The sequence below is a fragment of the Xyrauchen texanus genome, chromosome 5 (genome assembly GCF_025860055.1).
Source record: "Xyrauchen texanus isolate HMW12.3.18 chromosome 5, RBS_HiC_50CHRs, whole genome shotgun sequence".
Taxonomy (NCBI): Eukaryota; Metazoa; Chordata; class Actinopteri; order Cypriniformes; family Catostomidae; genus Xyrauchen; species Xyrauchen texanus.
The window spans coordinates 40,606,834-40,632,355 of NC_068280.1; the positions used below are offsets into that span (position 1 = coordinate 40,606,834).

At 38.2% G+C, this 25,522-nt stretch overlaps 1 protein-coding gene and 1 long non-coding RNA gene across 3 annotated transcripts; one reads left to right on the forward strand and one right to left on the reverse strand.

Annotated features, from left to right (window-relative positions):
• LOC127643482 (nocturnin-like) lies at window positions 1-16,733 on the reverse strand. Its single transcript, XM_052126281.1, has 3 exons — window positions 16,604-16,733; window positions 6,704-6,979; window positions 1-2,285 (listed from the first exon to the last, which is right to left on the reverse strand). Exons 2-3 carry the CDS (start codon window positions 6,969-6,971, stop codon window positions 1,426-1,428), a joined length of 1,128 nt encoding a protein of 375 aa, XP_051982241.1. The 5' UTR covers window positions 6,972-6,979; window positions 16,604-16,733; the 3' UTR covers window positions 1-1,425.
• LOC127643483 (uncharacterized) lies at window positions 15,486-25,278 on the forward strand. Of its 2 annotated transcripts, none has more exons than XR_007970523.1 (4): window positions 15,486-15,662; window positions 17,151-17,257; window positions 20,753-20,929; window positions 22,400-25,278. It is a non-coding gene; the product is annotated as an uncharacterized LOC127643483 (long non-coding RNA). The 2 variants fall into 2 exon arrangements; XR_007970524.1 differs by having other exon boundaries at window positions 17,151-17,245.
• The last annotated feature ends 244 nt before the right edge of the window (window positions 25,279-25,522 follow it).

A 25,522-nucleotide genomic window follows, 5' to 3' on the forward strand; every position in this document is an offset into this window, starting at 1 on the left:
ACAAGAAACAACTGGAGAATGACTCTCTTAAGAGTCAGTTTTAGGAATAAACATTTATAATATTTACTGCCGTAAACACAGCACCACAACTCAAGTGTGCCATTCCATAACCCCAGATAATAATTTGACTTGTCCATCAGTTTGACAATCAAAATAAAATCATGTTTGCACTAATGCACCTTCGATTGATGTCTAGAGGCGAAGACATTCTGGAAACGTGCAGCTTGTATTTTTAACATATAAACTCAGCAAAAAAAGAAACATCCTCTCACTTTCAACTGCTTTTATTTTCAGCAAACTTAACATGTGTAAATATTTGTATGAACATAATAAGATTCAACAACTAAGACATAAACTGAACAAGTTGCACAGACATGTGACTAACAGAAATGGAATAATGTCCATTGCCGAAAGGTCCAGTGAAGATGGGTTTGCGCCCATAGGCAACTCGGGCATTTGTTGTTGCCATCCTGTACCTGTCCCGCAGGTGTAATATTCAGATGTACCGATCCTGTGCAGATGTTACACCTTGTCTGCCACTGCCAAGATGAACAGCTGTCCTTCCTGTCTCCCTGTAGTGCTGTCTTAGGCATCTCAGTATGGACATTGCAATTTATTGCCCTGGCCACCTTTCTTTTGGTGTTTTTCGGAGTCAGTAGAAAGGTCTTTTTAGTGTCCTAAGTTTTTATAACTGTGACCTTAATTGCCTACCATCTGTAAGCTGTTAGTGTCTTAATGACTGTTCCACAGGTGCATGTTCATTCATTGTTTATGGTTCATTGAACAAGCACGGAAAACATTGTTTAAACCCTTTACAATAAAGATCTTTACTAAATTTTCTTTAAAATACAGTGTCCTGAAAAAAGGATATTTATTTTTTTGCTGAGTTTATATATTATGGTATATTAATGCTTCTGTACAATTTTGTTTATTTGAGCTGTTAAGTTGTCTAACTCCTTTTAAGTCCTTTTAGTTGCAGACTACCATTATACTGTTCCTGTTCATGCACATGCAAAAGTTACCAGGCTTACATGGTGATGACAGGAGTTGAAAAAATTGGATATAACTTTGCACATGAAGTCATTTTGTCACATCAGTCTCTTGTTAACACCTATAATGTTTCAATCTTGTGGCTATACTTTCAAAACTGTATGTCTTTTTTAATGTTCATCCTAGTGCAGAACCTAGGATGCCCCATATACTTGTATTGTATGTGCATTCCTTTAAAAGTGATTTTTGGGATGATTTACATTTATCAACAGCAGGCCACAGATGCTGTAACATCTATTGCACTCGAAACATTCCTTTGAGGAAATACAGACCTAATCATTGAATATTCATGAAACAAAAGTATTTGGAAATCTTGTGCCAACATAAATCTTAACCTGTGGTAAATGTCTTGCAAGATTACCAGTAAACCTCCAGTTATTGGGAAGCAAGCGGTAGATCCATGAAGCTAATGTCACAGACAAGCGAGAGGTGATCTGAGGGGTAGTTATAGGAAGGCAGCCTGTTTGGTCCAATTTGTTCTTCTGTAGGAAAGTCCAGAACTGCACAGACATTAAACGCTCTATGTGAATACCACACATAGTCCAGAGTGTGGCAACTCTCCCCACTAGGACGGATCTTCCACGTTGTATAAGGTGGCTCAGTTTTTCCATCCGTACTCAGATGCTTGTATGCACTGTTGAGTCCAAGACTAGATGCTGCGAAATTTCTATAGACATCCTCCGATGGCTCAGCATTAAAATCACCACATACTATCAGAGGAACGTCAGTATTTGAATTTTCTTCCATCTCCATTCTCTGTGCAATGTTTTGCAGGTTCCTCAACAGATCTGAACCTTGTGCACTGCGAAGAACCTCCCAACCACTCCGTGCCTTCAGATGCGTTACCGCAACACAGAAAGCCCGTCCTGTTGCTTGGCAACGCAATGTAGTTATGACTGCAACCTGATTTGTATTTAGCATCATGGCAGACAGTTGTAGGTGCGTTGTGTTTATTAACTGGAAGCGTTTTTTATTGAAGAACAAAGCACAGCCATCGGGGCCATTGTTGTTCTCTATATCCAGACAGGGTGACCATGGTTTGGGGCAGAAGCTGCTCTGGTAGCCCAAACTAGCCAAAACAGGCTGAAACATGTCAAAGTAGTGATCAACTTCCTGTAGGCACAGGATGTCAGGTCTGTACGTTAGGATCTCTTCCAGTATCAAATACTTCCTTTCAGCCCAGTTCAGAGCATCCATGGGGCACTGCACAAAACTGTCCATGCCTTCACCGAGTGCTGCAAAGAGACAAAGAGATGAAGAAGGTTATATATAAACTACAGATTCTTATTTCCATAATATATTCTAATTGAAAGCAATGCTGAACATGTAGAACGTTTTAAAACAACTACTAGATGCTTGCCCATGGAAAAGGGCCAGTTGTGCTTTTCTGAGAGTGCTTGTTCTCAGTGGCTCTATTGTTCTCTTGAGAACTTGTGTTGTTTAACAGCAAAACCAACGCAAGTTCTTGCATGAACGCATGCCACTGTGAATAAGCTTCTCTCATGAACATGCAATTGTGGTCAAAATTTTCATTGGAAAATTACTTACATTTCAGGTTACTGTCAACACCTATTGTATGCATTCACAAGACTTGAAATATAGCGCACACACCGTATAGACTATTTTTATGACACTATCAACTGCAATAGAGTGTAACAGTCTTGTTCTGCAAGTAAAAATCCAATGTATTTTCTCTATAGACTAATCTATATTTAAACCTTTAAAGACAGACCTACTGTGAGCTCCATTGTTGTTAATCGATGGTATATGCTCCTGTTGAAGCATCAGTCCATGATGAGTTATTTAAACTTAACCAGAAATTCCTAGTTAAGGATTACACTACCCATTTTGCTGAAGAGCAAAGATCCATCAATCAAGAGAATTGTTGTAAACAAACCGTGGCTCTGCTAATGAATCAACCAAGTCGGTCTCCCTACACTCTCAAACTACTTCTATATTTGTATATTCAGAACTCTCAAACTACTTCTATATTTGTATATACAGAACAGTGTATGTTTCAGCCTTATAAAAAAATTAAAAAAAACATTCTCATCAATCTACACTCCATACCCCGTAATGACAAAGCAAATAACTGATATTTGATAATTTAGCAAATGTATTAAAAAGAATAAACTGAAATATCCCATTGACCTAAGTTTTCAGACCCTTTGCTATGACACTTGAAATTTAGCTCAGGTGCATTCCATTTATCTAAATCATCTTTGGGAGGTTTCTAGGCTTTTATTGGAGTCCACCTGTTGTTTGGACATGCTTTGGAAAGGCACACACCTGTCTATGTATATAAGGTTTCACAGCTGAAAATGCATATCAGAGCAAAAACCAAGCCATGAGGTCAAAGAATTGACTGCAGAGCACAGAGACAGGATTCTGAGGAGGTACAGATCTCAGGACAGCTACAAAAATGTTTTGCTTGCATTGAAGGCTCCCAAGAGCACAGTGGCCTCCATAATGAAAGAAGTTTGGAACAACCAGGACTCTTCCTAGAGCTGGCCGCCCGGCCAAACTGAGCAATCCAGGGAGAAGGGCCTTGGTAAGAGAGGTGACCAAGATGGTCACTTTGGTTAATCTCCAGAGATTATGTGTGAAGATGGGAGAAACTTGCAGAAGGACAACCATCACTGCAACACTCCACCGATCTGGGCTTCATGGCAGAACGGCCAGACAGAAGCCTCTCCTCAGAGCAAGAAAGCAAAAAAGCACCTAAAATACTCCCAGAATGTGAGAAACAAGGTTCTCTGGTCTGATAAAATGACAATTTTACTGTTCCAAGCGTCATGTCTGGAGGAAACCAGGCACCACACATTACCTGCAATTCCATCCCAATGGTGAAGCATAGTGGTGGTAGCATCATGCAGTGGGGGTATTTTTCAGCAGCAGGGACTGGGGGACTGGTCAGGGTTCAAGGAAAGCTGAATGCATCAAAATACAGAGATATCCTTAATGAAAACCTGGTCCAGTTTGCTCAGGACTTCAGACTGTGCCGAAGGTTCAACTTCCAACAGGACAATGACCTTAAGTACACAGCCAAGACATCACAAGTGGCTTAACCTGTTGATACGCACCCCCTTTTTGAGCACAAACCAAGAAAATGACATACCTGAACTTAAATGGTTGTATTTACTGGACGCTTTGAGTATGGACACAGTTGTAGTATCTTTTGAAAGAAGACACTTTATATCACAAGTTTCAGAATTAATATATTTAGTTATTTTTTTAATTTAAAGAAGCTACAAATTTAAAATTAAAAATGAGGTTCTTGCAAACTTTTTTCTGTAAAATCGCAGGCGGTGTACAGAGTAAAATTAAGGCTCTGCCTTTCAAGACGACACAAAAACTGTCTGCACTGCTTGATATTATGAATCAAATTATGGCCCATTTTTAAAAATAGACTTTGGGGACAGGCTTGTTTTGTTTACGAGAATCTAATATATAAGATAATATACAGTTTTATAACATGAATGCTGCTCAGATTGCATAGTTTGTAGAAGAACGATGACGAAAGGTAATTCTTTCAGGTGAGATCTCATGTAAACAATGGAGAATATATCAATATTTCTCAGATTTATCACTTTTATGGACAAAAGTGCTATTGGATGTTTTTCAATGAATGCTTGTCATGGACAATTGACCCAAGTGTGGCGAACTGGATTCATCTGGCCATCGCGATTTCATAAAAAAGGAATGAAGTCCCGTTTTGACATTGGATGTTTTCATTTGTACTCCTGGCACAAATAACTAAATTGCTGTTTTTGGAGCATTGCTAACATGAAACAGAAATCGTATATCAATGTTGAACCCTTAGACCTTTGAAAAGACGTATAATTTGTTAATATTAATTACATTTATAGACGGTAAATTATATATTAAATGTAAGCAGAGAGATGTCACTACCGCGTGCCGGGGGATTGCATATCAACAGGTTAAGGACAACTCTGAATGTCCTAGCGTGGCCCAGCCAGAGTCCGACTTGAACCCAATCAAACATCTCTGGAGAGACCTGAAAATGGCAGTCCACCGATGGTCCCCATACAACCTGACAGAGCTTGAGAGGATCTGCAGAGAACAATGGCAGAAAATCCCCAAATCCAGGTGTGCAAAGCTTGTCAAAGGTCAAAGGCTGCCAAAGTACTGAGTTAAGGGTCTGAATACTTATGCCAATGATATTTCAGGTTTTTCTTTTTGATACATTTTCAAAGTGATCAAAAATCTGTTTTTTGCTTTGTCATTATGGGGTATAGAGTGTAGATTGATGTGGAAAATAATAAATATTTAAATTAGGGCTGTCGATTTAAAAAAATTAACGCACTTAATCGCATGACCACGGACCATAATAAGCACCGGTCGGACAGAAATGTAAGCTTGTAGTACCACCTGTTAACTCCAGAGGGCAGTAAGTGAAATTTCAGCTGTATGAGCAACGCCCAGTTTATACAGTGAAGAAAATACTTCAGTAGGCAGAACAACACAAACCTGCGTTACACGTTCTTGCGTTCAAAACATTGAAAGGAAGACACAATGCGATCTAAGTGATCTCAAGATGTGTTTAAAGGTTGAGTATTAAACTATATTTAACTTGACACAGTGACCTAAACATTTTATGTTTATGATGCAACACACCCGAGACGTCTGACGTAGGTGTAAATTGACGGGCCCTTAAATTAGCCCTCATAATAAATCTCCAACTTATTGACAAATTCACTTGTGAAATGGATTGCTGTGAACTGTCTGCCAATGACTGACTTATGATCAATAATATGGTAGTAAACAATACATTGTATTTTAAAGCCGTTTTGTATGTATATGTATAATATATACAAATTTTAAATATTTAAAGATAACTATGTATAACTATATATTGATATAAATATGTATAATCATTATATATTGAGTTATTGTTACATAAGGGGCTTTCTCAGCAAATATTTGTATATGCGATTAATTAATTGGGACACCATGTAATTAATTCAATAAAAAATTTTAATCGATTGACAGCCCTAATTTAAAGCATTTTAGCATAAGGCTGCAACATAAAAAAATTTGAAAAAATGAAGGGGTCTGAATACATTCTGAATGCACTGTATATCTGAATATTTGACAATAAAATTTAAATATATTGTTTTTGTACTTATAATGAACGTTAAATCAATAGTTTTTTATTTTTTCATCATTTTGAATTCTTTTACATCACTCGTAATGCTTCATGGTATTGTAGCTCATGCCCTTATGAAAGATGTTAAGTTACACAGCCTCTGAACGTTTTGCTTCAAATCAAAGTTTGTAATGTTGTGATGCAACTCTGAGGTGGTTGGATTGATTCCTGGCTTAGAACTTTTTTTATGAAGGACTTTCAAAGATTTCTATGGAAAAATTATGGGAAAATTACTGCAGGCACTAATTAAATTAATTGCAGGCACTGTTACAGTCTATTGTATTGAATTGACAGACTGGGATATTCATTAAAAATATAAATATTTTGTGTTTTGCGTAAGAAAACAGTCATACTGGTTTGGAATGACATAAGGGTGAGTAAATTATGACAGAATTTTCATATAAAGGTGAACTCCTTTAAACATGAGTAGTACTCTATGTAGGATTATTTGTTATAAGGATGAATACAGAGTTAGGTTTATACCTTGTGCTAGAACATTCCACTGCATTACTCTGATTGCCGTGTGCCTAGAGTCTTCATGCCTAGTCTGAACGAAAGCCCTGTGCAATCGGGCTGGCCGGTTTCTCAGAACCTCTCTACATTCTTTCAACAGCTCCAAAGGGTCCACCAGGTCCTGATCCAGATCCAGGTTGTTATCCAGATTGTATCCAGATTCACAGGGGTGAGGGAGAGCAGGGCTGCTGATGGTCTTAGCCAGGGCACTGTAGAGACTGCTAGTGCTGCTGCCCATGGAACATGCTAAAACAATAAAAAAAATGAAATTGCTGTCACATTAGGATATTTTTTAAATCCTACCAGGCATATCCTCAAATAGATTAATATTACAGCATTAAATATATATATTAACTTTATTCTAATCGTGTGCTACTTTGGCAGATTGGATGGTTTTTGTGAATATCCGACTGGAATCCAATCATACTTATAGCAAGTCTGAATAGCAAAAATAATCACATGAAATATGATTTTTACAAATCCGTTTCAAGGTTCATTCTTATGTGGTTTAAAATCCTATTTATATCAAAGTGTCTGGAAATCTGTTTCAGTCTGACCACTCATGTGGATATTATTAATGGAATCTTTCTGTTGAACTATGACACTGGCGGAGATGGCAGCACGAAAGAAAGCGGGGCATGCCAGACTCCTCCCTCTCTGCCACTGCCTCATAAGGAGTAGTCCAGCACTGCATCTACTCATTGTTGTCTTTTTTTTCCCATACTGACGCAATGCCATTGCTAAATCAACCAAGGCAGATATGGCACAAAATGAAGATAGCCACGGGACATTCAAGTCCGATCTGGTCAGTTGCGATACACAGTGCGGACAGTCAATAATGAAGATCGGATTCCAATCGGATACATAAAAAAATCGGATTTGGATTGACAGTCTGAACATAGCCTTTGAGTTAATTTGTACTCCATATTTGCTAAATTGTTAATATTATTAATGAATATGATAAATCCTTGCAATTCAAGAGTGCCTTGAATTAATAATGAGTTAATAACGACTGCAACTAGTAGGTGAAATGCGACAGCTGTATGCAAAAGTTGGAGATCTGCGTCCGACATCACTCACGACGTACTCTCAGTAGGTAAAGGATGCACTTCTCAGCCAATATAACAGTATTATGGATTTTGCGATTATCCGATTTCACAATTAATCGTGATTAAAATGGTCACAGTTATTAAAGTGTATGAATTTGGAGCCTATGGTTAAAAAATGTAAAAAACAACCATGTTGTCTATTTATTTTTAAAATGACTGAAAATGAGTCTTTCAGTGAGCCTAACTACTTGCGCCATGCGTGTGCCCTGCCCTCTGCCTGGCTGGTCTGTGTGGCTGTTACTATGGTTATAGTTCACAAGGTGATTGTCTCGGTAAGGCGGGGCGTGTGCAGAACTTGAACTGTCAGCGCACGCGAAACTCTGAAAATGAAAACATGGTGGAACAATGCGATCTCCTGGAGTTGTATCCGCTGAAGAAGCGAATTAAATCAGCTATTTGGCAGCATTTTGGATATCTAAAAAATGACACAGGAGTTGTTGAAAACGGGTATACAGTATGCAAAACGTGCAGACACAGTATTCATATATATGAATATAATATATATATTATACACTCACCTAAAGGATTATTAGGAACACCTGTTCAATTTCTCATTAATGCAATTATCTAATCAACCAGTCACATGGCAGTTGCTTCAATGCATTTAGGGGTGTGGTCCTGGTCAAGACAATCTCCTGAACTCCAAACTGAATGTCAGAATGGGAAAGAAAGGTGATTTAAGCAATTTTGAGTGTGGCATGGTTGTTGGTGCCAGACGGGCCGGTCTGAGTATTTCACAATCTGCTCAGTTACTGGGATTTTCACGCACAACCATTTCTAGGGTTTACAAAGAATGGTGTGAAAAGGGAAAAACATCCAGTATGCGGCAGTCCTGTGGGCGAAAATGCCTTGTTGATGCTAGAGGTCAGAGGAGAATGGGCCGACTGATTCAAGCTGATAGAAGAGCAACTTTGCCTGAAATAACCACTCGTTTAACCGAGGTATGCAGCAAAGCATTTGTGAAGCCACAACACGCACAACCTTGAGGCGGATGGGCTACAACAGCAGAAGACCCCACCGGGTACCACTCATCTCCACTACAAATAGGAAAAAGAGGCTACAATTTGCAAGAGCTCACCAAAATTGGACAGTTGAAGACTGGAAAAATGTTGCCTGGTCTGATGAGTCTCGATTTCTGTTGAGACATTCAGATGTTAGAGTCAGAATTTGGCGTAAACAGAATGAGAACATGGATCCATCATGCCTTGTTACCACTGTGCAGGCTGGTTGTGGTGGTGTAATGGTGTGGGGGATGTTTTCTTGGCACACTTTAGGCCCCTTAGTGCCAATTGGGCATTGTTTAAATGCCACGGCCTACCTGAGCATTGATTCTGACCATGTCCATCCCTTTATGGCCACCATGTACCCATCCTCTGATGGCTACTTCCAGCAGGATAATGCACCATGTCACAAGATCGAATCATTTCCAATTGGTTTCTTGAACATGACAATGAGTTCACTGTACTAAAATGGCCCCTACAGTCACCAGATCTCAACCCAATAGAGCATCTTTGGGATGTGGTGGAACGGGAGCTTCGTGCCCTGGATGTGCATCCCACAAATCTCCATCAACTGCAAGATGCTATCCTATCAATATGTGCCAACATTTCTAAAGAATGCTTTCAGCACCTTGTTGAATCAATGCCACGTAGAATTAAGGCAGTTCTGAAGGCAAAAGGGGGTCAAACACAGTATTAGTATGGTGTTCCTAATAATCCTTTAGGTGAGTGTATATCGAATATATCTATTGTTGTTACAAAAGCACAAGTAACAACTTTTTTTTGTATAAACAGTATATCACTTAAAGTTGAAAAGAGCTGTCTGACTCACGGTTCACCGCCATTCTTTAAAATCCAGCATTTTTAACGTTACATTTCCTCAGCTCCCGAGGTATTATGGGATAGTAGAATGTCTAGTTGATCTGCATTTTAGTATCTCACTGGAAATAGCAGGTCATTCTAACTTACTCTTTTATTAATACTGTGGAGTCTGACATGCTACTCTATTGGCATACTGGTGTTGGCATACTTTATAATATGGAAGTATGGCTATTCGGACGCAGCACACGGAAAGGCAGTTTTACTCAATAGAATCCTACTAGATGGGGAGGTTAGATCATGTGAGTTCTACTATTTTCTCTACCATTGGTAGTCACCAAATCACGTCACTGCTCATTTGTATAAAGATAAACTCTTAAGTAGACTCAAATCGGCAGCTCTCTTAAAAAAATGGCTTTTGGTAGTTTTATCTCTGCAAATTGCTGTCAGATTAAACACATCTTTACACTAAGCATTTGTGCAAACTCAGGCTTAAATCCACTTGATTCTATCATGTGTCGTGTCCTCTTCAAATAGGGCAAGCAACCATACTGTTAATCCATTTACACTTGAGCACAATGCAGCACTGGTCGGACAGGAGTAGTTAAAGACACATTGCAATCTGAGCCGAGATGCTTTTATGCATGTGATTCTTCCATTGATCTAAAGGTCCCAGTAGCATACCATTTCACAAGCGCAGACTTTCTTTCAATTCAAAAGAATGTTCTGGATGGTTACACCAGATGTCTGTGTATCTACAGGCCCCTGGTAAGACCATCTTGGCCTTAATCAACCCAACATTCACTGATTATTTTAAACCTAATGGCCTCTCCAATGCTTAGATCACAGGGACTTTTTGCTGCTTTCTTTTGCTTAATGATTTAATTGCCTGGTGAATCTGGAAATATCCCTGATAAATTATCTTAAAAGAAAAAACCAGCAGGGGGCCTGGGTAGCTCAGCGAGTATTGACACTGACTACCACCCCTGGAGTCACGAGTTCGAATCCAGGGTGTGCTGAGTGACTCCAGCCAGGTCTCCTAAGCAACCAAATTAAACCGGTTGGCTAGGGAGGGTAGAGTCAAATTGGGTAACTTCATTGTGGTCGCGATTAAGTGGTTCTCGCTCTCAATGGGGCACGTGGCAAGTTGTGTGTGGATTGCGGAGAGTAGCATGAGTCTCCACATGCTGCGAGTCTCCACGGTGTCATGCACAGCAAGCCACGTGATAAGATGCGCAGATTGACGCAATCAATTCTGACTAAGAAGCGGAGACAACTGAGACCTCCGCCAACACGATTGAGGCGAGTAACCGTGCCACCACGAGGGCCTAGTAAGTAGTAGGAATTGGGCATTCCAAAATTGGGGAGAAAAGGGGATATAAAAAAATATATATAATATATAATAAAAGAGAGATCGAAAAAGCCAGCCTGCTTTCAGATCAGCACTTACAATGTTCACGTATATAGACTAAATAATAAATTTCACTGGGTAAAAAGTACAAAGACAGTGTACAATATGGAGTGGTGGTGGTGTAGTGGTCTAAGCACATAACTGGTAATCTGGTAATCAGAAGGACGCTGGTTCGAGCCCCACAGCCACCACCATTGTGTCCTTGAGCAAGGCACTTAACTCCAGGTTGCTCCAGGGGGATTGTCCCTGTAATAAGGCCTCTGTAAGTCGCTTTGGATAAAAGCGTCTGACAAATGCATAAATGTAAATGTAATACAATATCATGGTATTTTTAAAGTAACTTAGTACCATGAAATTTATTTCAGTTTAATCATTTATTTCAGATCATGGTATAGCTACATCAAAGTACCATACTATTACCATCTGACACCATCACTGTACCATAGGACATAATAGAGGCCTCACCGACAATAGACTGTTGTTGTGTTACTTTTTAAATCAAATATATTTTAACTAAATCATCTATTTTAAATCTAACAATAATTGCTTCATTACAAATTGTCCATAGTCTCACTCGTAATGAGTTCACCCTAAGTCCTCAAAATACATTAAAAGTTGCAATAAAAATATACATTATGTTAAACTCAACTGTCATGGCAGAATAAAAACCAATAAACACTAACATAACCAACAATTATTCATTATTCAAAGGTTTTCATAAAAACAAAAAACAAGAATTTTCTTATCTTACCAACAACTTCCATGACTATGGCAGATTTATTTTAGGTGTATGCTGTGAGATTGTACGAGTAGTGTTTCCGACAGCAATGCACCAGTGGCTGTGTGTGTGTGTGCCTGTTAAACTGCTTCTACCAGACTGAGATTACAGGTTTGATACGTCAGACCATATGGACTCACAGGTCAGGCGGTTGTTAAAGCGTACATAATGCAACCATTTCACCACATGTGCTTTTATGCACGTCATAACCTACTAACACTGTTAACAGCACACAATGCAAAGACGCTCTTAACTAACAAACCCCATCTTGTAAGAAATTCCACATGGTGTAATTCTTTAATCATGAGTGATTCTAGCTTGCATTGCATGGCGTTCAGGAAGCTGGGTTAGGTTAACGTGTAAGTGGTTTGTATTGTCACAACAACCTGTAGCAATAGTAGTCTACAGACACTTTTGATGTAACTATTTCTGGCAGCATGGGATTACATGTACAGTAATCATCCTAACACAGTAGTCCATGTTCAGCATAATAACTACATTATTAAATGATAGGGTTTATCACTAACAAAAATACCACATGTTATGGCACTGCCCTGGTTTTTTGTACATGTGCTTTTATTTTTCTCATTATTATGGAAAGCCAGCAAATTATAAGGAATTTAAAAATTGTGTCTATACTAGGGCTGCAACTAATTATTACTTTTATAATCGACTAATCTAATGATTATTAGAACGATTATTCGACTATTCTGGCGATTATTGCAATGATTAATCATTAGCTATTAATTGACTATTCAGCTTGTGCCCGACTTAAAAGGTTGTATTAAACGTGCTTACTAATAATAAAGAGGATAAAATCATCTTTTAAAATACCTCTAAATTACAGTCACAGAATTAAAGGGGAAAAACTACTTGGATTTTTATTGTTTAATAAATTAATTTCACTGCAAAAAATCCTATTGTTATCAAGTGATTTGTCTTGTTTTCCATTTAAAATTGTCTAAAAATCCTTAAAACATGATCCATTTACTTGAGAAGCAAAATATAAGATATTTAGACTTGCTTTAAGAGAATGTATCTTAAATATAAGTGTATTGTTTCACTTGTTCATACTTCTGCCAGTGCAGTAAAGAAAAAAATACTCATATGTTGTGTCTCAGGTAAATGTATCTTGTTTTAAGGATTTTTCGATATTTTAAAATATATATATTTTTAAATTAATTAAATATTATATTCAAAATTCTCAGATAAATTTGTTTTTCTTCTGCAGTATAGCTGCTAAAGTAAATGTACATAAGGAGTTTAAGATATTTATATTGGAAAACAAACCAAAAAAGACAAATAAAAAAAATGTAAAATGGGCTAAGACCCTCTCATCTTATTGTTCACTTGATTTTGATCCATCTTTAACTCACAAAAATCAAACTCTTTCTTCTTTATAGAGCTGCGTATCGTTGATTTTCTCATGATGTGTATCACCATAAGATACACACATCATGACACTCATATTATAATTCACTATGTCGCGAGCAATCACAATAAAAAAATCTAACTGCAGCAAGCGTGCGCCAGTGTTGAGCGACTCCACTCGAGACAGTGTATCAGCCGGGAGAAGTTTGAAACTCTCTCGTGCTGTTTTTCACGTGACTCATATAAGCAGCTCTGACCGCACAGACAAATGCCAAATAAGAGTTTGTGCTTATTTATACAACCCACTTCCTTATTATTTCAACTTTAATAAAGGATGCATTAAATACAGTATATAACGGTGCAGTGTTTCCTTTTTAGATGCTCTGTCAGGCAAGTTTTACTCAAGCTGAACACCAGGTACGGCACCGCTTTATTTTACGACGACACTGCTTTTTTGTATTCTAATACTCTGTGATCTACATCACCTTAATCTTTTTGGAAAGTTTGGAGTGCATCTGGACTGTGAACTGTTCCTCTCTTCAATCAAGTGCGAGCTGAAGTGGTGCTCTCCCACATCATCATTAGTGTTTCAAAAGATCTCATGTTGTGTTAAATTAAATCAGACGACTATTCGACAACGAATATTTTTGTCGTCAATAATGTCGACTAATCGTTTCAGCCCTAGTCTAAACAAGTGAATATACTTTTTTTTTTTCTCTAGTTGCTTGGCTATACAAATTTTCACTGGCTAGAAATTGTTCTTTGTGAAAAATGTTTTTTTTTTTTTACTCTTTTTATTAATCACGAAAATTCATGGAAATTCATGTATGTAGAAACCAGGTTTGAGGTACATTGGAGTGCCATTTTACATGAATATGGTAGAAAAAATTGTAAAATGGGTGAGCACATTCAAAACCCATGTTGGGCTAAGATTCAGAAGAAAAAAAACTACAAATGTAAAAAAATAAGGTAGATGTCCGCACACTGAAATTAAAGCTCCAAACTTTTGTTATAAAAAAGCAACATTTCAGGCAGGTAGCTCTTCATCAGGCATGAATATGGTAATCATTCAGTATGCCATCACTGTACCTTGGTACCAACAGATTATTTTTTATAAGGGAAGGGGCTCCGTAGTATCCAATATTGTAGGACAAAACTGTTCTTCTATATACCTCAAATTTACATTTACATTTATGCATTTGGCAGACGCTTTTATCCAAAGCGACTTACAGAGCACTTATTACAGGGACAATCCCCCCGGAGCAACCTGGAGTTAAGTGCCTTGCTCAAGGGCCCAACAGTGGCATCTTGGTGGTGCTGGGGCTTGAACCCCGACCTTCTGGTCAGTAACCCTGAGCCTCAACCACTGAGCCACCACTGCCCAAATTTAAAGTGGTTTGTGTACTGCTCTGCAGAATGGAAATAATTGCCAACTTTAAAGAAATATTCCAGGTTCAGTACAAGTTATGCTTAATCGACTGCATTTGTGGCATAATGTTGACTACCACACAAATTAATTTCAACTTGTCCCTCCTTTTCTTAAAATAAATAAAGAAATAAATCAAAGTTACATTAAGGCACTTAAAATGGAAGTGAATGGGGCCATTTTTTTGAGGTTTTAAAGACAGAAAAGTGCAGCTTATAATTTTATAAGAGAAACTTGTGTTTTATATGAGCCGTAAACCTGTTTCAATCGTAATTTGTACAGTTGCTTTAGAGTTTTATGGTTCGTTGACATTAAATTGTCAAGGCAACAAAGTTAAATTGGATATAACTTAACACAGAAAAAGTTAGTAAGTGGTATGATCACACTCAAATTATGTTTACACGCATATTGTTAACGTCTTGTGTCTATACTATTTAAACAGTGAGTATTTCTATGTTTATGAATGGGCCTTTCTAAGTTCCTCACAGTAATCCAGATTCGTGCTTTTCCAAATTAACTTTTGTAGTAATCAATATTATGACACAAATCCTTTCGATATAGCTTAACTTGTATTGAACCCGTAATATTCCTTTAACCTATGCACAATAGAATGTTAAAATAGGAACATCCTGTACTAATATCACGGTAATGAAATCAGTGCGTTCCCCAAACAATTCCTCTTTCCTTTCTGCTTTCAACCTCTAGTTTGGGGTCATGCTTAAAAGTCACAGATCAAAAATAGCTTCAGCAACACAAACAGTGTGAGAAGTTCTTGACGCTCCTTTGAAATTACAGCGACTCCAATATTAGAGCTGTAGTGATACATCAGGGTGACTATTAAGGGGTTATCATATGGATGTGCTGCAGAGCTAGATCATGATATTGGTTCTTAACTCATTTCAACTTCACTCCAGAGATCCATCAACAATCCTGCAGTTTGGCACCTAGTTGATCTGTGGCTTTCTACATCCATAATAAAACAAGATCTTGGCAGCTAGAGCAGATATGGAAAGCCAAGTAAGATATCGTGGCGTTTTGGTTTATGTGTCACTTCATGGGGTCATGGCATAATGTTTATTATGACAATAGATTTTGACTCGTCCCTCCTTTTCTTTAAAAAAAGCTGAAATCACATTAAGGCACTTACAATGGAAGTGAATGGGGCCATTTTTTTTTTTTAGGGTTTAAAAGGCAGAAATGTGAAGCTTATAATTTTTGAAAATTCATTTTATACATTCATTATGTTAAAACTTTTGTATTATCTGCGCTGTGAAGTTTTTTTTAAATTGTCGTCTTTAAAGTTGTAGGGTTTTAGGGTTTACAGCAGTGTTGCCATAGCAACTAAGTTGTAAAATTGGAGATAACTTTACACAGAAAAGGTTAGTATGTGATTTTATCACACTAAAATCATGTTCACAAGCATATGGTTTACATATTGTGACTATACTTTTGAAAGTATATAATCGTTTACGGATTGGCACCATTGACTTCCATTGTAAGTGTCTCACTGTAACCCAGATTTTTGCTTTTTCAGTTATAAAATATGTATAATATCAGCTATATTTATCGGCTGTACCGTTCAAAATGTCTATATCGGGGATAACTGTAAAGTTTATTTGTAGCAGTCTCATTTGAATATCTTTTGTTACTTGGTTATCGTTACGCGTAATGATGTGTATCAACAACAAATGGAAAATAGGAGTTGAAAGTATTTAACATAAGCTCCGTACAAGAGTACATTTCTTAAACAGACCGTCACGCATGCTAGTGGAGGATACGCGGCATTGTTACTTGATTTGTAATTATAATTAATTACTTGGACGTAGTTTGGAGAACTGCATCGAGGATTCTACTACGGGGCCGATGTGTCAAAACCGCACAAATGAAGAGAAGCGACAAAACACGGCAGCGTAGTTAAACAAGGGTGGCAAATGTGCATAGCCTATTTTGTTACTCACCGTATTGGCGTCAAATAATGAATGCCCTCTTGTCGGTCAGTTATTGCGGGTATCGAAGCAATCTGCCTCCGTGTATGATCATAAGTGACCTCCGCATACGTACACACGTTACAAAAGCACAGCTGTAAACCAAAGCAAGGTCGTACAACTGGCTCATCCCTGTTCAGTGGAGATACATTGACATCTACCGGATTAATGCGGTATTGCAAAGGCTTTCCACAAGGTGGGGGGTGCTTGATATTTTTAAAACGCCAAACCCTCCATTGGGCATTCTTTTCTTTCTTTCTTTCTTTCTTTCTTTCTTTCTTTCTTTCTTTCTTTCTTTCTTTCTTTCTTTCTTTCTTTCTTTCTATCTATCTATCTATCTATCGACATCTGAAAACGATAATAATAATAATTCCTTTAACTCCTTTCTAATGGCCATGGAATAAAATACAACAACATGAAGTAACAACATAAAATAAAAAGTAAATGGGTATATGACACGGAGAGACACATGTGGTATGAGATACTGACAATATTTCTCTTGTGTGTTTGAATTCTTTAGGTAGATCTCTGAAGACGTGTGGGAACAGATCAGACATCTCTACAGCCCTTCAATTCTGGTGAAGGAAGCATTCTGCTACCCAGCGACGGACACATGTCAGCACAATTGTAGGATCATTGTAGTAGTAGTTGCATATTAAGTTAAACCCCTTTGGGACAGTTTTCTTTATGCAAGGGTGAGGCCTGTGAATGAGAGAATTCTACTTGAGCTTTTTGAAACTTTTACCTTGATACAGCCATTTGTAGATTTTATTACACTTGTGTGTTTGGCTGAAAATTACTGGCCTCAATTTTACTGCTATAGCAACTAGGTATGGGCATTTTCGAGTAATTTTGTAGTCGGCACTCTAACCAGTCCTCCCTATAGGCAAACTAATTAAGTTGTTTTGCCAGGGGGCCCATACACCTCCAATGACATTACAAGTAGTGTTATGAACATACTTATGTGGGTTATTCAGAAAAAAAGTGGTGAAAGTTTAACTGTGTTCAGTTTAACTGTACTTGGGACAGCTGCAACAAATTGCATGTTTTTGAAACGTCACTTCCAAACTGTTCCATTTGGGACAGTCAGTGGAGTGTCCAAACTTTTTTAACTGAAGTAGCCCACATCCCTGATAATATTAATATTACTACTAAGATATGTACATTTTCAGGAATTTTTAATTGTTGAATGTTACTGAATACTGCAAAACACAGAAGACCCACATAGCATGTATTTGTAATATTTGGTATTTTTTCAGTATAATTGTTAATAAATGTAGGGTCTCTTGAAACTGCATAAATGTTATGAACACTGCTAATATAAACACGGTAGTTCTGTGCAATTTTGTGGAGTTTGAGTTGGAGAAATTATGCTACCATGACGTAATACTTTCAAGCAGGCCTTTGCTTTATTTTTCCGTATCTGCACACTCGATGGAATGAGAGGAACAGGTGTTCTAATTTTCCTCCCCATTAGGAGCACAGCGGGGCTGTATACATTTGCCAGTGGGGTAACATGGTAAGCCATAAGGGCAAGGTAGGGATTACTTGACTTCTTGAGAAGACTTTTGATTGTCCTCACAGCTCGCTCCACCTCCCCGATGCTCTGTGGAAAATGGGGACTGGATGTCACGTTGCTGAAGCACCAGTCTGTGCAAAAGTACGGAAACACTCTGATACAAACTGTGGTCCATTGTCTGAGGGCACCACCTCTGGTAACCCGTGGCACGTATTGATGGACTTGAAGTGTTCAATCACTGCCTCTGATGTTGTTAATTTTAGTTTGGCAACGTCAAATTACCTTGAAAAATAATCGATGAACAAGTACTGCTAGCTGTCTTCCTGAAACAGATCTGCTCTTACACTGGACCACGGCCTTGTCGGGAACTCTGTAGACAGCATTGTTTCTTTGTGGTTTATACTCTCACGTGCACATGTGTCACATATTTGTTAGTTCTTTGCTGAGGCCTGGCCACCACACTGACTGTTTAGCTCTCTCTTTGCATTTTGTTACGCCAATATGTCCCTTGTGCAGTTTTGTTTAGTATATCAGCTCAGAGTGATGCAGGAATTACTATTCTGATGTCATTTAGTAATAGACCATTTTGTACAGTAAGCTCTCCAGAGAAGGAAAGATATTGCTGAAACACTCTGTCAATGGGAATTTATCAGGCCATCCTTTGACACTGTATCTCTTCAGCTACTGGAGTGTGGCGTCGTTGTCCTGGTGTTTTTGAATCTCTCTGGGTCTTTTTTCTGTAGCTGGCAGGTTTGCCATAACAGAGTCAACGTGCAAGTTGATGTCTTCCTCCTGGAGCACCTCCTTTGTGATGCATATGTGAGCTCTAGACAGCATGTCGGCTGTTGCAATTTTTTTTCCTGCCACATGTGATATTGTGTAGGAGAACCTCATTAGTCGCATATGAAGACACTGTATGCGTGGTGGGAGTTCATCCAATTTTTTTGAGCCCAGCAGAGGAACCAGAGGTTTGTGATCAGTCTCAATGTGGAAACTTTTCCCAATGAGAAACTCTGCAAACCTCTCAAAGGCCCATGTGGAGGCCAGGGCCTCCTTCTCTATTTGGACGTATTGCTGTTCTGTATTGCTGAGAGCTTTTGATGCATACGCCACAGGTTTCCATTCTTTGTCTGCTTGCATCTGGAGAAGAACAGCGCCCAACCCATATAAAGAGGCATCAACAGATACTAGAGTTTCACTGTTTGGATCATATAGTGCTAGCCCTGGGGGTTCCATTTTAATTTTATTAAATGCTTCCTGCTGTTGTGACCCCCAGGCCCACATGTTGGACTTCTTCAGCAAGTTTCTGAGCAGCTGTGTTTTCTCTGCCAGATGTGGCAGAAATTTACCAAGATGATTTATCATCCCCAGAAAGCATCTCACTTCACTGTCACTACATGGTTCTTTCATGGCCCACACTGAACTCACTTTGTCAGGGTCTGTACTCACACCTGACGCCTCAATGACCTGTCCCAGGAACTTGATTTTGTTCTTGGAAAACTCACACTTGTCATTGAGTGTGACCCCAGCCTCCTGGAGTCGTGACAGTGCCGTACGCATCCTCTCATCATGCTCACACTGTGTGGCCCCCCCAGATGAGCACATCGTCCATCTGACACGAAACGCCCTCCAGACCCTCGTGGATCCTTGTCATGCACTTTTGAAAGTGCTCTGATGCATAGGAAAAACATAGACGGTAGTAACAATACCGCCCAAATAGAGTTATAGTTGAAGTCAGAAGCTTACGTACACTTAGGTTGAAGTCATTAAAAAAAATGTTTTAACCACTCCACAGATTTCTTAATAGCAAACTATAGTTTTTGCAAGTCGCTTAGGATATTTACTTTGTGCATGACACAAGATATTTTTCCAGCAATTGTTTACAGACAGATTGTTTCACTTTTAATTGGCTATATTACAATTCCAGTGGGTCATACATTAAGTTAACTGAGCCTTTAAGGTAGAGGGCTTCTAGACAAGAGATGATCGCTGTCTTGAAGGAAAAAATTCAGAGGAAATTGATTCCGGTGCCGGTAAAAATATTTACCTATCAATATTTACCTATCAAATGCACAGTAACAATAACCCCTGTTATTTTTATCTCATGAAATGTTGGTAAAAAGCTAGTGAATCTTTCCTGTTCAGACTGTGAACCTTTCTAAAATGTCTGAAGTGGATGTTGGTCCTTGAAAAGACACCAGAAAATGTAAGACGCGCATAAAAACTTCATCTAAAGCTGGCTGTTGCGGGTATTTTTTTATTAGGAAAATGAGAAAAGGACACAAGTAGCCTACTAATTTTGTGATTTCAGCAGAGCGTATGGGAAAAATTGTGTTCAGCCCTGCGTTTCGCAACTTATTTTACTGGAGGGACAGATCAAATGACATAATGTGAAAAGATTATCTATATTTTTAATCCAATAGTATACTGTACGCTTACTGCTTGCTAATGTAACCAGTTTTGTTGTATTTTGCCAGATATTCAAGCCAATTTCTTTTAACAATCCCAGATACATATGAACATGTTTAATACTTACTTCATAATTAATTAGCACAGCTAAATATCATATATTTTCTGTATCCTAAACTAATGCATTTTGGTAGGAGCGGAAAGTGAGCACCTTGTGAGCAGCCAGAGCGGTGCTGAGCGCAGTCTCGTGAAACGCACTCCTGGCTCCAGTGAAATTCTGATCGCTCCACTCCCACTACACTCACGTGCTCTGTGAGAGTTTATCTGCTGCTGTGAGAAGTTTCTCCTCTTAAATCACCATATAAGCCAAGGTAAAACATTTTAAATATTTTTCTGCCAAATATTTTCACAATTTAATGCAATACATCTAATGTAATGGAAAGATATATCAGCTCAGTAGGTCCTTATAATGGAAGTGCATGGTAACAAGATTTTTGATGCTCCAAAAAGCACAGACAATCAGCATTAACGTCATCCATACGACTCTTGCTTATAAAGCGATACGATCGCTTTGCCTGACATTGCCTACATGTGCACCAGCATGTCTCCTGAGCTCTCTGTCTCTCTGAGACTTGTTGTTGTGCTGCTGTTGGTCCAGCCTCTTCCATGTCCCTGTGCTCCTGGTCAGAGTACTCAGGTTCAAATTAATATGGCTTTGGAAAAACTTGTATCTGCCTGTTCTGACATCTTTGTTTAAATTTGCTTCAATTTGTTTACGGCGTTCGGTCTGTACAGCATTCCTTCTACTCAGCTGGAAACAGCGCTGCTCTTCCGAGTGTGTTGCACATGTGTCACTTCTCGCGTGAACATGCCAATGCCACTACGTCACACGAGAGGCCCATGACCTCAGCCCTCTCCTGAACGTGCATACCGCTGCTTAATGGAAGTAAATTATGAGAGAATTTTCATTTTTGGGTGAACTATCCCTTTAACATGAAAGCACTTAAACTGCCATATCATTCCCATGATTTTTGGACCTGTACTTTGTAAATGTAAATTCCATAGTACGTGAATACGGTACTGTAATTTAGTACCGTAATGTTCTTCAAAGTACCATGGTTTTACTATCTGATACCATCACTGTACCATGGTACTGCCTCAGCAGGCTATATTTTTGAAACACACTTTTAACTAGTCCTGTCAAATGTAAAAGTGTTCTAGTAATGCTTTGTTTCATGAGTTTTATCAAGTAAAAAAAAGTTCAAATTCATTAAAATAATTGAAAGATCCATGTAACTGGGGGCCTGGTTAGCTCAGCAAGTATTGACGCTGACTACCACCCCTGGAGTCGCGAGTTCGAATCCAGGGCGTGCTGAATGATTCCAGCCAGGTCTCCTAAGCAACCAAATTCGCCTGGTTGCTAGGGAGGGTAGAGCCACATGGGGTAACCTCCTCGTGGTCATGATTAGGGGTTCTTGCTCTCAATGGGCGCGTGGTAAGTTGTGCATGGATCGCGGAGAGTAGCATGAGCATCCACATGCGGAGTCTCCGCACAATGAGCCACATGTTCAGATGCGCGGATTGGCATTCTCAGAAGCAGAGGCAACTGAGATTTGTCCTTCGCCACCCGGATTGAGGTGAGTAACTGCGCCACCATGAGGACCCAATGTAACACAAACCTGTTATGTGTTTAATCTTTACATTTTTACGAATTTGCTTGAGGTAATATTGAATCATTTTCATCCTAATTGATTAAATATATAAAAAAGGGTCTCAGGTAAAAAAGAATTTTACGTTTTATTGAGTGTTTTGTTACTGATTACACATTGGTGTATGTGCAGGTGGGGTTTCTTCCATCGGTGTCAACTACATCCATGAGGTTGATTGAATTCAATATATGGCAAGCCTGTCCGAGGTCTGCTACATTAAGTCTGTATTGACAGACTCTTCCTGTCTGGCCTGAAGATTTTCCATTTTGCTGTGGAGAAACTGAGCTTTTCCTCCTGACTCAACCCCAAATTATCAGTTAAGTATACTAATAACATTCAATACCCAGTTAGTAGGACAATGTCACAATCATTGTGGTTTGTGTGTTGTATGTGAAGGACCTTGCAAGCCAGATTGAACTAATAGTTTAAATGTTGTATTTTCACTCTGGAGATTTTTCACCTCTCCACAATATTGTCAGCCAGACAAATGTGTAGTAAAACAAGAAGAGCGTACACCATTCAACTACCGGTACTGTGGAACTGTGATGTCTGTTCCTCATGTACATTCATTGGTGCCAAAGAGATTGGGAAGATCAGGGCTTGTAGTCACATGGGGAAGTTGTGACATGGGCTATATCTTAGTAACTGTAAGGTTTTGAGTCAAAGGTCCAATTACACAAATGTTTTTCTGTAGTGGTTTTTAACGTTTGTTTTAACGTCTAGTTCAAACACTTGTTAAATTAGAATAATTTTTGTGAGTTTTACAAACTCAAAATTACTTTTTACACCCTTATTTGGGTGAACCAGCTGCCAATGTGATTAGACCAGTGCCCCCCTTGCTCATATGTGATTGGATATGCATGCCAATCAAAAGTTTCTCTCTATCTCTCTAATTTGTCTTTCTCTCCCTGTCACCATCTCAGTTCCTCTTGGTGTAAATCAATATATGATGCTGTTGCCACTGGCAAGATCAGCTGAGCTTCTAAATAAGACTGCTGTGAATGTTTTTGAATGTGTGTGTATGTTATGATGTCGGACTGCTGTCTTGACTGACTTGTGTCAGCAGTTAAAGCCTTCTGTCAAGGACAGCAGTAATTGACTGGGACAAACGCACACTTCATTACTCTTTCACACTCTTGAACCAGAGCATCCGTCTATGAATGACAAGGCTTTTAATTTCAAATTCAGACACTCGTGTTTTGGCATTTTCTTGTCCGAGGCCAACCGTCATTCTGAAACTGACAGGCCCTCGGGCCGGCTTAGACTTTTTGACAAACTGGATGTTTAATTTGCCTGACATTTATAAGACAAACTGTGTGGACTGTTTGAGAGCTTAACTAAGTTGAATACCAAATGAGACATCTCTCTCTCTTTCTCGTTCTTTTCATCTGCTAAATGAACTGTTATAAGCTGCACAAAAATAAATGTGTTCAAATAAATGTTCTCTTCCATTATCACACGTCATGTAATTAGTTTTACATTGTTCGGCCTTGATTCCTAAAGCCTTTTGTTTGGAATCAGTGTGAAATGAAACCACAGGGTGGTGAAATCTGTCGGGGATTGTTTTCTATTTGAAATTTTCATTAAAAACAGACTTCTTGCAAAGAAAAAAAAGGCTTATATCTGTTCACTCTTGTTTCATTTTATTTATTATTTTTTTGGATAATAGGGACCCAACCGCTCAAAATAGTTTTTTTTTTTAAATGCATTTTTACTTTGCACCTGCAGAGAGCACTGCAGGCTTAAAAGAGTCCCAAACTATTCATTCCTTACCTGTGCCATTTCATCATCATCTCTCCTCTCCTCCACTTTCAATTCTTCTATCTTCCTTTCTCATTAACTACTCTTTCTCTGCAATTTATTCAGCTCAGTAAGCCTTATTGCAGTTTCTGAATGACCCTTATGTCTTTCATTTAGCTCTCTCTCATACCCTCTTTCTTCCCTTCCTTTCTTTTCTCTGTCATTTAAACTTTACACTGTTTCTTCTGCATTGTTTCTACTTTCAAAGAAACCATCTGTCATTCTCTTTACCTCTCTTTTTATACCCCATTTTCCCTTGTTCTTTCTTTGTCTCTCATATCTGACCTCCATGACTTCTCTCTAGTCAGCTTTTTGGTGTACTCCTCTATCGGTTTTACGTAAGAGGGAAACCCCACTATTGATGCGAAATTCTCTGCAGGTTGCGATGCGAAGTCAGAGAAACAAAAACAGCTACAATATCATTCTCCAATTTGATTTAACATTTTTTTTTACTGTTTGGCAAAGTTGTTTTCCTGCTATACTGGTTAAATATGTTTTCTGGTAGGGTGGTTGAAGCTGATATTGTTTGTCATGCTTTAATGAATCGAACATTACTTATGTGTATCGATCTCGATGTTTGTTTTGTTTTTTTCAGTGAAGTTACTGTTACAACTGTACAATTATTCATGACTTCTGAGTATTTTATAACGTTACTGCAGTTTCGAGATTACTAAATTGTGTGACTCTAAATGTTTGTGCCACTGTTTTCTTATTTCTTAATCTTAAGCTATTTTTTTTTCTTTTTTTACCTCAGCCACAGAAATGCACAAGCTGTTGTTACTTTACTGTCCTTGTAGCAGAAAAATGAAAAATGCAAGCAAGTGTAAGCCAATATGGAGCAATAAATCTGTGTACGGATACTTGCCATTTTATCCTTGTAGCAGATGTTTATACAGATCAAAAAAGCCATTATAGGTACAAGGTTCCCCATGAATTTATGCTCATAAGTTGTCTATAATGTACCGATTTCATAGCATGTTAATTTATTATTAATTTGTTTAGCATGTAACCATCTCCGTGTTGTAACTTCCAAATAAACTATAAAAATGTATTATGGTAATTAGTTAATGTAATACAACATGTAAAACTGTGAACAACGTTAAATAAATAACAAAATAATTGTCTCCTTTATTTTCCACATTTTTAAACTGGTTATTACTTTTTATTGAATGTCAGAAGATGTGTGTAGTGACTAGTGACATCAATCATCAAACCCTTTACAAAATTGTAAACAAATTTTTAATAAACGATTAAAAATGTATTATTGTAATCGCTATATTGCACATTACTGCATATTATTTTCATGTTCAATAAAGAATTTAATCATTAAATCTTTGTTTTGCATTTTTTTGTTTGCAGTGCATAGATCTACTATTGTAGTATTACAGTTCACTTGCAGTGTCCACTTAGGCTGTAGATTGTAATATAAAAGAGTCTTCAGTTGGAATCATGTCA

What these genes read in the sequence shown, in the direction of transcription:
- LOC127643482 (XM_052126281.1), bottom strand. Translation starts at nt 6,971, where the DNA reads ATGGGCAGCAGCACTAGCAGTCTCTACAGTGCCCTGGCTAAGACCATC. An exon ending in GTGGAATGTTCTAGCACAAG is followed by an intron (nt 2,286 to 6,703) that starts GTATAAACCTAA and finishes GTCTCTTTGCAG; the next exon opens with CACTCGGTGAAGGCATGGAC.